Source organism: Ictalurus furcatus, chromosome 4 (genome assembly GCF_023375685.1).
Source record: "Ictalurus furcatus strain D&B chromosome 4, Billie_1.0, whole genome shotgun sequence".
Lineage (NCBI taxonomy): Eukaryota > Metazoa > Chordata > Actinopteri > Siluriformes > Ictaluridae > Ictalurus > Ictalurus furcatus.
Window position 1 is genome coordinate 14,147,358 of NC_071258.1, and position 13,094 is coordinate 14,160,451.

The 13,094-nt window shown below is 41.3% G+C and overlaps 1 protein-coding gene across 2 annotated transcripts in view; it reads right to left on the reverse strand.

Moving 5' to 3' along the window:
* Positions 1 to 13,094, reverse strand: part of igf1ra (insulin-like growth factor 1a receptor) — a 116,646-nt gene that overhangs the window by 20,041 nt on the left and 83,511 nt on the right. For both annotated transcript variants that reach the window (XM_053623111.1, XM_053623113.1), the window contains exons 3-10: positions 7,490 to 7,793; positions 6,610 to 6,746; positions 6,235 to 6,379; positions 4,131 to 4,339; positions 3,846 to 3,972; positions 3,239 to 3,471; positions 2,773 to 2,940; positions 1,354 to 1,561 (exon numbers count right to left, since the gene is read on the reverse strand). In XM_053623111.1, coding sequence (XP_053479086.1) covers positions 1,354 to 1,561; positions 2,773 to 2,940; positions 3,239 to 3,471; positions 3,846 to 3,972; positions 4,131 to 4,339; positions 6,235 to 6,379; positions 6,610 to 6,746; positions 7,490 to 7,793 — 1,531 coding nt within the window. The remainder of the gene's footprint in view (positions 1 to 1,353; positions 1,562 to 2,772; positions 2,941 to 3,238; positions 3,472 to 3,845; positions 3,973 to 4,130; positions 4,340 to 6,234; positions 6,380 to 6,609; positions 6,747 to 7,489; positions 7,794 to 13,094) is intronic.

A 13,094-nucleotide genomic window follows, 5' to 3' on the forward strand; every position in this document is an offset into this window, starting at 1 on the left:
CTTATCCTATACAGGGTTGCGAGGAGCCTGGAGCCTATCCCGGGGACTCGGTGCAAAAGGCGGGGGACAACCTGGATGGGGTGCCAATCCATCGCAGGGTACAATCGCACATGCACTCACACACCCATTCACGCACTACGGACAATTTAGAGAACGGCATTCAACATCACGCATGTCTTTGGACTGGGGGAGGAAACCGGAAGAACATGCGTTTGCATGGGAAGAACATGCAGACTAGCAGTGCAGATATATTTGAATTTACATCACCTGGTACAAGAAGAAATGCACAAAGTATATTTTGGAAGCAAGACTGCAAATTATTAAATTTCACTGACACTGAAATTCAAGCAATTGTCTTTTGCAGGGCCCCATCAGCTAACTCACAAGGCATTATGTTTACTTGCCCCTGCTTTAAACTTAACTCTTAATAAAGTTTTACAGACAGAATGCCATAACTAAAGTTTTTAACCCAATGACAATAACATGCTCCTAAAACCTCAATGAGTGAAGTGTCCAAATGTTTGTTTTTCATGTCTGACAGCCAATGAGCTTGCAGCTTTCAAGATTCTAAAACTGGACAGAAAAGTGTACAAGTGTCAGACACTCAGTGGGCCATAGATAGAGCATATGAGGCTAAGACTATCTGGGCTTTTGCAATAGCCAATGCAGAAATGACTGTTGTGCTTTTTAAATTTTTATTTTTTTTTTTAAACATGGTAAAACAGAGTTTTACCTTTTACATGGTAAACTGATAACAGGGTAATTCTAGGGCATCATTGCACATGTATCAAAAAGTAATAACCTATCATGGTGCATACACGTGTATGTGGCTCCTCTTCTGGCATGAAGAGGAATGTATTTTCCACAAGCAAATAAACACATACTACAGTTCAGATGTCCTTTTGAATTCCGGCCAACAGAAGGGCATCATGGTACCTCAGACTGCTCGAGGCCTTATTGACCAAGCCTCAATCTCTTGTTCCAAATTAGTCTGCTAAAGCCTTTTCACATGCAGGCAATAACAAACTGCACCTCAGAGCAACACTGCAACTCCTGAGCTAGCTTATGTAAAGGATGGGATGGTGAAATCTGATCTGGGACCAGGATGCTGTCATAGTTTGTAAACAGCAAACCTTCTCCTGCCAAAACAATGTCGGCAACTAGTCAACAAAGCGTACCTGCCTCAAAAATTATTATTATTATAATTATTGTTTTTGGTGCACTTAAGTCATACAGTCCTAAACATTGTCCTTAGTTCGGCTTTGAGAGTCGTTTTCCAGAAACAGGAAAACGACACCTAGATTTGCTACAGAGCCAGTTTCCAAGTCTGCGGATGGGTAGAGATTACTGTACCTGGGTGTGAATACAGAATTATGGAGGAAGTTCTCAAACACTTTGCTGAGGGCACGCTCCTCTGCCTCTGCCTTTAGGGCTTCCTTGGTCTTGGGGCACGGGCAGCATTGGCCTTTCTCACCACCAGCCACGTCTGATTTAGTGGGCTTAGTGTCCTCCTCCATTTCTGACAGGGCTGTGGCTGAGATGCGGATTGGGATCTTCAGTTCTGTGGGCAAACAAAGTTGCTATTATGTTAGTACACTTGGCTTGTGGTCACTTTCCACTCATGGACAGAGTAGAACGAGGCTGACACACGATAAGCAACAGATGGAGGACAGTCTGTAATTACATACATACAAACTGCATGTAGAAGGAAGTGCAGGTACAATAGGAGTACAAAATAAAATGGCCACAAAGTAAAAAAAAAAAAACATCCATTGAGCAGCAGTGAGTTCTGCGGGAGGAAACACACTGGTGATGACAGCGGTCTGAGGAGAATGGCCAGAATGGTTTGAGCTGACAAGAAGTCTGTAGAAACTCAAATAAGCACTCTACCACTGTGATGAGCAGTAGTAACACATCAAACCTTGAGGTGGATGGGCTACAACAACAGGAGGTCACATCAGGTCCCACTACTAGCTGAGATACATTTCTGCTCATCATGGTTGTAAAGCGTGATTATTTGAGTTTTCCTCTGACCTCTCTTATCAACAAGGCGTTTCCACCCACAGAACTGTCGCTCACTCAATGTTTTTTTGCTTTTCACAACATTCTGTGTAAACTAAAGACTTGACCTGTATCTGCATGATTGTATGCATTGCGCTGCTGTAACATGATTGCCTGATTGGATAACTGCATCAATGTGCAGGTGTACAGGTGTTCCAATTAAAGTGGACGGTGAGTGTATATTTTGCATGTTTAGTGTACACTATAGTACTTCTGGAATTTACATGGCTATGCATGACAATGGACAAGGCTAGTAATGGAACTCTTGGTGCAAGATGTAGAAATCAGAAGGGGTATTTGTAATTCATGAGGGTTAGATTTCAGAAAGTGAGAAAGAAATGAAGTGAGCAAATTGAGAAGGGGACAAGAAAAGGGATACATAAAAAGAGGGAAAAGGTTAGGTGAGGTCAAAGCAGTGCATCTGAAAGGGGTTCCCTTACCTTTCCACAATATTTTTATTTTATTTTCACTTTTTAACACTTTGAAATACAGCCTTTTACATTCATATACATTCATTCAAATTCCATACAACCATAAGATAGCTTCATTCAAACTAAAAAAACAAAACCCCACTCAAGAACAAGAATGCTCCTCCTGTTTTCACAAATGGTAATCTATTCATAATTGACTATTAAAATCATAATGAATGCAAAATTAAACAAATACATGTTGTAGAGTATATCAATTCTACAAGGACGGGGGTTTCCTTACCTTTTGAGCAGTAGTTGTGCTGGTAGAGCTCACGGTCCTCGGGCTGCTGTTGCCAGCGGAGAAGGTAGAAGGTGGAATTCCCATTTGGGGAAATGGGAGGAGACCACTTCACCACTAAAGACGAGGACGAATTTGCATACGCACGGGCATCTCTGGGCATTGAAGGCTCTGTGAAGTGACCACATAGTTAATCTTTCCCTTTTTAACCATGGCTATAATGTTGGGTCTAATGACAGCAGCAGGATATGCATGTCCTTTAAACTCATAAACAAGCAAATGAGGGAAATCTGATGTTCAGTGTTTTTGATGTTAATTACATAAGCAGTTTTTACTGCATGCAATCACATCGATGGTGTTCAATTAGGAAGACTTAAGTTGTTTCCAGTAAAGGAAATGTATAGTAGATAGTAAATCACATATATTTACTTCAAATCACTACCCATGACTGCAGGGGCTGGTTACCTACCCGAAGCTTTGGTGCGGATATAGACCACTTCACTCTTAGCCCCCAGAGTATGTTTATCCTCCACCACCAGGGTGATGGCTTTCACAAAAATGGCATACTGCGTCCAGGGCTTTAACGGGTAGAGCAGAACTCCCGGATCCATAGATTTCTCCTGAGGGAGGTCCACATCTACCATGGTCCAACTGGACCCACAGCCATCCTGTCCATCAAACTCCGTAATGTTCTGGAACGGTCTGTGTCACAAAAATCACCAGAAGCATTTTAAATATCTGATTCAATTTGCAAACGTGTTTGTGCTAGGATTACTTAAGGACAGGATATGTCTTATTAGATCTTACAAGTTGCTTTCTAAGCTAACCTAAGCTGCTTTCTGTTCTATGAAACCACATTTAAAAAAAAAATAAATAAATAATGGATTCCTCTGGGAGCTGTTTAGAGTTCATTGTCCTAACAGCAGATTGGATCATTATGGAGCAGGAATCACATTTTAGATTTGCTAAACAGGAACAGATTTTAGAAATGTTCCTAATTTTATTCAGGAGTTGAGCTTCGTCCCAGACTTTTCAGAGTAATACAGATATGAATGTAGGCCAACAGAAACACTCACGCTTCCTTGTAGTAGACTATAAAGCTGATGAGATCTCTGTAGTCTGGCGGTCGGTAGCGTTCCCAGGTCAGTTTTATTCGATTGCTCTGGGTATTGTTGGACTTGAATCTTAGAATATGACTTTCACCTTAGGGAAAAAGGACACACGCGCGATTTATATTCGAGATTTTTGTCTTGGCATTGTTCCTGAAGAAATGTAATGCAACATCAGTCTTGATGAATTACTACAACAGAGATGGTGACATGAGTCTAGATTATATATATATTTTTTTAAAAGCTACTCACAACTAGCTCGTTCCCCGTTGTTGCGAACATCATCTTCCTCCATCTTCTCCAAGACACCCGTCTTCTCCCACATCTTACGAATCTCAGACATGCAGAGTTTAGGGTTGGAGCGGAAGAAAAGTTTACCTGCTCGGATGGTCAGGTTGTGCTGGCTCCAGTCCCACAGATGCTGCAGGTGCTGATTATCCAGTGCTGAGAATGCATACATCCTATTTGACACAAAGAACAACAAGTGCAAGTGTTAGAATAGTGCCGATAGATTACAAAAGAAAGAGTACATATGTTGCATGGGTGGAACCCTCAAGGGTTTAGTATGTATCTTGTACCTAGAAACATGTACATGGTACAGTACTTTAGTATTTTTTTTTTCTAAGTGTAGTTTCAGCTCTTCCTTCAGAATACAGTGGTACAAAGACAGGGTCAGAGACAAAGAAGTGCAATGGTATGCTCACATAAATTATGGTAATGTATCATTACTACCTTATATTGTGGCAATTGTTTGTACATTCTTATATCTGATTACAATTTTACTCTTTCAAAGAGGACAAAATTGTACATCTTTATTATAGCTACGCTCAATCAACTTACCATATAGGTAACATTGTAGGTACACATTTGCTGCCTGTAACCCATGTGTTGCTACGTGTAATTTGTCAGCCCCTCTTCTACCCATCCATCAATGCACAGAGCTTACTACTGACAGCACAGTTGTGATACAGACTTGCTATTGGCATAGTACAACACTGTGGATACTTACTAGCCATTTTATCTGACAGTAATACCAGTGCAACAGGCACTGAGAACCCACTACACCGAACACCAGCATCACTGCAGTGCTGAGAATGCTCCACCATGAAAATATCAGGCATAATGTACAGTATATGTGTTTTCAGTTCACTAAAGCCACAGCAAGTATGTGCAGATATTGTGTTTCATCCTCACACCGAGTTGATGTGGAAGTAATCTGCACTTTGGGTATGTTTAGTTCAACAGAACATCTAAGGAATGTGGGGAATGCTAGACACACACATACAGGCCCCCTACAAGATGAAACCTGAGAACAAAGAAAGGCTTTCTCACGACCTCTTTCACCTTCGTCCTCTAAACTTCTTAGACGTTTTACCTGAAGCAAAATTACTCACATCTGACATCATGCTAAAACCCAAATTTACAGAATATATTGACTTACAGACTCTCAGCAGATTCTCTGTAAAAAAAAAAAAAATTAAAAATTGAAAACTGTATTACAGTATTATATTATGCATACATGAAGAGCATTTCCTGCACTACATAAGTTGGAGGCCAAAAAGCAAAATGGCTCATGCCTTCTCACAAACTCACATATTCCTTTAAAAACCTAGAATATCCATGCATCTAGCCATCTATTTTCTATACCGCTTATCCTACACAGGGTTGCGGAGGAGCCTGGAGCCTATCACAGGGGACTCGGGGCACAAGGCATGGGACACCTTTGACTGGGTGCCAATCCATCGTAGGGCACAATCACACACACACACACCCATTCACACGCTGCAGACAATTTGGATATGCCAATCAGACTACAACACATGTCATTGTACTGGAGGAGGAAACCAGAGTACCTGGAGGAAACGCCCGAAGCACGGGGAAAACATCCAAAGTCCGCGCACACAGGGTGGAGATGGGAATGCGAGGAGTACGTCCTAACCACTAAGCTAAACAACTAGAATACCCAAATAGTAAAAAAATAAATAAATAGGCTGAGACAAATGTATTAAAAAAAACATGGGCTAAAACTATGAATTTGTTGCATGCTGGTCCAATGGATCAGTTTAATACTTTCATCAGCAGGATGCTATGTTAAAATGAGGTAAAGGAAAAAAATGATGCATAAGGTATAAAAAAAAATGTTATGTGCGTTCCATTTCATCATCAACCTATGAGGGCACATGACTCCTCATACTCCAATAATGGAAAAGTACACCAGTATTCTAGTTTGGCGCACGTTTAAAACCAGTTCAATTTAACGGGTGTAATAAAAGTACTTAACCTGCAGAAGTCACATAAGGTATGAAAGCGGATATTTGGTGTGGTGTGCAAAACAAAATGAAAAGTAGAGTCTTACTGATCTAAAAGCTCCTCTCCATTAATGTAGCGCAGACTCTTCAAGAATGAGAGGGAGCCCAGAGTGTGAGAGTGTTTGATCCGCACATAGCCTGTCACGGTTTGGATCAAGCCCATGAAACTCTCCAGCTCTGAAGCAATGTTGTCTAGAGAAAAATGGGAAAAGACATAGGTGAAAAAAAATGTGTCACTATAGTGGTCAGTACTAATACGATAAAGAGCCTCACAGTAGCCTGCATAAAAGCTTATTGTACATGTATTATAATCAGTAACGAAGGACACAAGTTTAATTTGCTTTTGAAAGCAAGGGTCTATGCTGAGTACACATCACAATAAGATAATATAAAAAAGGACTCACTTCGTCCTAAATACTTACTGCCTCGACGGATATTGATGTGCAGGTTGCCTTTGATGACAGTGCAGCCCTGCAGGGACTGGGCGGCATCCACTGAGTCGATGGTTTTAGTATCACAGAACTTATCACAGAGGCCATCACACGCACTACAGAACATACTGTAAGAGAAGTGTATGTGTGTGTGTGTGAGAGAGAGAGAGACAGTGTGTATAACAGAAAATGTCAAGGACAGGCCACTACACTCTGAGCTGAAAAATGCCAGTAAACCACAACAGGAATACTATGTGTCATAATTTTCTGAAAGTAAAACAATAATGTAACTTTAATGCAATCATTCTTAATGTTTTAACTTCAAACGACAAAGTAAATTGTAGGTTCTTCATCCAGGTTATAAAGGACAAAAGGTCAAGAGGAAAAGCAAGGGCTTGTGTTTGCCCACTGTTTCACAAACTGAACCACACTTCCAGCAAGTCGCTATATTCTTGGAAGTCCACTTCCTCCAATCATGAATGTCAAAACAACACATCTTGCCTTGTGTGCTTCTATATCAGGGCAAGGGCAAGGAACTCAAGTAGTTACACATGTGAGAAGGGCACATGTGGGAAAGAACCCTTAGATGACTAATTTACTACCTCTTAGCAAGCTCTGTGAAAATCTGTAAAACGCTCTGTAAATTCAACAAAGCCTTGAATATACAATATTTTTTCCAATTCTAAAGTGATATGTAACATTATTGTTTACCGTTATACTTGATATACTGTATATTATTTATTTTAAAAAGTCAAGTCAAAAACGAAAACCTACTTAAGATCCATTGTAGGCAGCAATAAGGCCACCCAATTAAATCCAAAATGAAACCAAAAATGAAACACAGAGACATGCTAAAAGAGTCGAAACACACCTTTGGCTCTCATTGCGGGTGAAGCCAGGTGGGCAATCAGGCATGCACTCGCCATCGTGGATGACGAAGTCCACTTCGCTGGGCAGGTGGACCTGGGCGCACACCTCCTTGGGGATGCAGCGCCAGCCCTCGAAACGGTAGGTGCCAGGAGGACAGTCCTGCACGCAGCGGCCCTCGTGGGAATAATGCTGGCAGGCGGCACACGCCATGTCATTCCCTGCTTCTGTACAGCTCCCCAGGCATTGTGGGTGGCAGCACTCGCCCGAATCCGTGCAGGCTTGACCCTCGCATTTTGGTGGGCATGCTAGAAAAAACACACACACAAAGAAGATTAGCAAACAGTCGGGCCATGATAAAGAAAAACCGCTTGCTGATTCAAGTTACAATACAGCTTGAACTCTAAATTTCCCCAAAAGCCAAAACAGTTTAATAAGTTAACTTATCATTATCTCTACTCTATAGCACAGTAATATGGAGAACTTGCACCAAGACACCAATTACGCTCCAAGCTTAAGACATGCACATATGTTTGTGCTTTGCTCACTGAAGCTTTTGGAAGGCAGCTGACTGATTAGTGGTCTGTAAAAACAGTCCTGGAGAGAGAAAGAAATGGAGGGAGTGCCACATCGAGTTGTCCTGTATGGCATGTTTGTGCAGGGCCCCTGCTGCTTTGTGACAGCCTTTTTAGTAAACGGCTGCTCAGGCCTGACTAAATAAATATTATCCCAGTTAGGGACTGCTAAAGAAATTAGAAAGAAGGGGAAAGCCGAGAAAAAGAGATGACTAGACAGCCACTTGAATGCAGTTTGTTATAACAGTGTGGGGGAAAGTGGCCGACAGGAGATTAGGAGCTTTAACTGAACAGACCCAACTTTAACATAAGTGTTTTACAGACATGACACTACACAATACACACTCACAATAACCCCAGACAGCCCAGATGGTGGCTGTTCAATACATGCCTGTAGGGCAAAGTGGTCTACAAAGCTCTGCAGCAGAGACGTAAAATGCACATAGCACACAACTGGAATGTGATCAGATCAGCCAAACCTATTCCTGCAGATATTCTGGCTTAATATCTCAACAGATTTAATCATAATCTGCATTGTGTGTTCACACATCAGACTGGCTTTATGGAGTAAGAATTCACCCACAGAATAAAGAATCATCAACTTATCCCAAAACAAACCACATAGCAAATAATGACATGGAAAAAAGGACGACGGCTCATTTCACCTGGTGAGGTGACGCACCTTTTATGGCATCCTTGTACAATTACAGTTTCTGGTAATCCTTTTTCTCACCTTGTTGACAGCTCTCTAAGTTCTCACTTACTTGATCAGCTTATTTATCCTACATAGCTATGATATTTGCATATTTCACAGGTGAAATGAGATCACTATTCACCTTAAACGCATTGTTGTTTCCACAATGCTTTGTTTATGGCAACTTAGTCTTTGCATATTCCTTGTTTCTAGGAGCAGATATAAATGTGGGAAAGGGCTTTTGAATAACAATGTTGTGTTAAAGGAGTGGTAGGTGATACTGTGATATTTCCCAAAGCACATATAATCTGGCGTCAAAGTACTTGCCTTTGGCTCGCTTGCATCCAAGTAGGATCGGCTTGCGTTAGACCGTGAGAAACTTAAACGCAAAACAAAAGAAAGCGGAGAACGAGAATAGGCGTGTACCGAATTAGGTGTTCATCAAAAAATCTTAGTGACTTTTCAGTGTTTAGATGTAGTCAGTACAGATTGTTGCAGAGCTGAGGGAACTGACCCTATTCTCTACAAATCTCTGATCAATGTGAGAATCGTTCTGCCAGACTAAGTTATTGAACAGCAGAAAGAAACAAGTCTCGACTGTTAACAGGAATGCCATGAGCTAGGGCTCTGAGCTGCTGATACTCGGCTCTGAATGCACCCGTGACACTCATATTTGGAAAAAAACATCTCAGTATACTGAAGAAGGCACAATGCATGTTAAGCACCGCTGCATCACTGGAAGCCTTGTGCTAGACAAGCAGCTCCACAAGACAACGCCAACAAGAAGACAGGCGATCATGGTTGCCAGGCAACGGGCTCTTGGCACTATGTGTGACACACTCCAGAGGCATTACCAACACATCTAAATGAAACATTTCCCTTCCTGATTTATGGACATGTAGCACTCTGACTGACTGAGAAAATGTGACTGATGTGTTTAGTGCTGTAATTATTTGCTGTAATGCTTCTGTGCAGATGTGCTCTGTACAGAATCTACATTTAAGTGAGCCCCATATACGTCCTACTCTAGCAAAGAGGGTTAACCTAGACATACATATTTCACATAATATCTCATTACTTAACTAAGGATAGAGCTGACACACACACATAAAAACACTCCTGGCATTTCCCCCACATTCTTTCCCCATGTCCTGCCAGATCACAAGATACACTAAGCAAAGGGGAATTTCTGGATAATTCTGCCACAGGTGAGACAGAGTGTCGCCAAAAATGCTAATGCAACATTATTCTGGTTACGTCCTTGTTTGTTTTCTCAAATCTGCTGCCTGTGTTTGTGAGACAAAGCACACTTGGTCACCTTTCTCAAAGTCATAAATGTATGGCAGTGATACAGAAGAGAGTGTGGTGTAGATGCAATACACCAAGTAAGAGCTGCTCTGCCTTAAATAGCCATGTTTTATACACTATTAATAGCTGCAGTCTTTCTGGTTCTAAATCCAGATGCAATCAAGTGCTCACTGTTTTTCCCACATCTCCCTCTCACCTAGAATGGCATTACTTTTGAACTGTCAGAAAATGAGGCCGCATGTAGGAGCTTTTCGCTCTTACACATAACCTGCAGAATATCAGCATTGCTGCAGAGGAGAGGAGGGAGTAGAGGAAATGGGAGGATGCTGATCTTTTGCTCGGAATATGACCAAAAGGGGGCAGCCAAAGCAAACGCAGCGAATGCTGATGTTCTGCAGCGAAAAAAGCTTCACACTGCTTCTACAGATTCCCTGATTGGGGAAAACATCTCAAACATGCATACCTTCTGCTGAGGTTCTTGGGGAAAGGGGAGTCAGTGATGGAGATGGAGAGAAGGATAGAGAGAATGTACCATTTCACAGCCTGTGTACTGTTAGCTGGCGTCATTTCCCATAGTGAGGAAACACAAATGTACAAAGAGGGGGTCTGCTCTTTTATTTTTAATCAGGCTCCATAATACTGGCCTGTTCCCAACCGACTGTGCTCTACACTCAGCTATGCCAGGCATCACAATTTTTACATGACATGCTTGGACAGACCAATGTCCAATCAACTCAGAGATCTACAGACAATTCATTTGACCTCATGGCTTGTTTTTAACACAGGTGAACTTCCTGTACAAACACACCTGTGTCTCTGAATACTGGGGTAAATGTGATATTATATTTATTTTAAAACATCATATTTAATGTTTAATACATTTTAAAAAGTTTTTTTTTTACACAATAATGATAAAAAAATTAATTGAGCAAGGCTATAATTGTCATATCACAGCCTGTCACGGACTCATCTTCCCAGCAAGCACATCGGCCTACAAATATGACCATTCTAATACCGTCCCAGCTCACAATCACCTAACTTCTAACACAGCACACCTGGGTTCAATCAGGCTCACATTCACTACATAAAAGGGCTTTTAGTCAGTACACACTTTACTGTGTTGTTACCAAGCCTTATATACCGTGTTTGAGTCTACTGTTTTTGTCCTGTTTTCTATCTAATGTTTTGGAGCGTTTGTGCCTTGCCCACTTCAGTCTGTTTGTTCATCGCCTGGCCCTCTGCCTGTTTTTTGACATTGAGTTTGCATTACGCATCGGATTTTCTGCTTGTTTTTTTTCGAATAAACTGAAACTTGTACCTGCGATTGCATCCGCTTCTATTCTATCTGTGACAGTAATATGATGAAATGGGGACGAGATGTAAATACTTTGTTAAATTCCCCTCAAATACATATTAAGGAATTTGATGTTAGATCTGCTGGAAGATGGAAGAAGTCTTCCTGACTCTACATTAGACCAGTGCATGCTTCAGTTCTGTTCTTTATGTTGTTTATACAATTTCAGTGACCTAAGAGACAGAGAGAGAACCACACAGCCTGCAGAGAATGTGATGTGAGCCAATAAAATGGCTTGCGCCTCTTTATCTATGAAGGAAAGAGAGAGAGAAAATCCCACCTCACTACCACTTCGGACTGGCACTGCAGAGAAAACAAAAACACAGGCACACGCTGAGCAGCAAGGAGCCCAGCCCTCCCCCTCTCTGTGAAAACAGCCAGGTCACACAGCACACAGCCACTGCTGCACTCCAAATCACTGCAATATGCCGAGTGGCACGTATGCACATTCGCCTCAGGGATGAAACAAATTGTGCGCACAAGGGCTTCTTCCAGCCACCACACTGTAACATTGCTCAGAGAGAGCACAGGAAATAAGGAGCATATAAAAACACAGTGTTAGTGGCCTGGCAAGAACCCACTGACACACTTGGATTCTGATTCGTGGGCTTGTGCTCTTTTAGCAGCACACTGTAAACACTGCCCCGTGTACTAAGCAAGAGCATAATCAGAAAGCAGAATGTTAATCCACTTGTTCTTATCAACAGTCACAGACTTTATTTTCCATTCCTATAATTCAGTCGTAAAAGAATATGCTCAGCAAGGGTCAGCATTATGGAAAACAATTTTAGGCACTGTTTGCAAATTCATTCAGAAAACCACCTACAAAATGAACAGAATAAGAGCATTTTTATTCAGACTACTTGGAACGCTGCCGTATCCTATCATTTGCTGAGCTGTTCACGGTGGTTTGCAGAGCGTGGAGCATATCACAAACTGCGTGCCATTAGACTATTTCAGCACAGGCGAGCAAGAATGGAGCAAAGAAAATGAGAGTCCACCAATGTGCGTCATCTCCGTCTTCCTGACTGAAACGTCGCCCTCGTCACGCATAATTCTACACACACACACACACACACACACACACACACACACACACACACACACACGTAGCTAAAGCGCTCCATCTCTCCTTTACCCTATATCCCCTCAACCTCTGCATTGTCCCATATTCTTTTCCAGGGCACACTGTACTTGTTATTTAGTTTGCTGGCAAACAGGTTACTTAGTATTATTTCTGCTAACATTGCAACACAAATTAACAGTTTAAATATTACTACATCAACATTTATTAATAAAATTAACAGATTTTAATGCTTTTATTTTAATCACATCAGCCTTGCCAGCTAAACTAAATACTTAAAGCTGAATATGTTTTTCATTTGCTCTATAACAGCAGTTTGTAGTTACACCTGCAATGAAAGATGAACATGTCGTGCAACTCACTCCGAATATACCAATACATACAGTTGCAATCAAAATTATTCAACCCTCATTGCAAATGAACAAAACAAAACAAAAGCAATTGATATAGCTCAACACAACGAATGCTTCAAGCGGTTTCCCCAAATTCAATTGAAAATGCAACTTATAATGATTTCTCCAGTTTCAAAATTATTCAACCCCGTGAATAGAATCACTCACAACAGCACAAATATGCAAAACAGGTGTTGTCTTA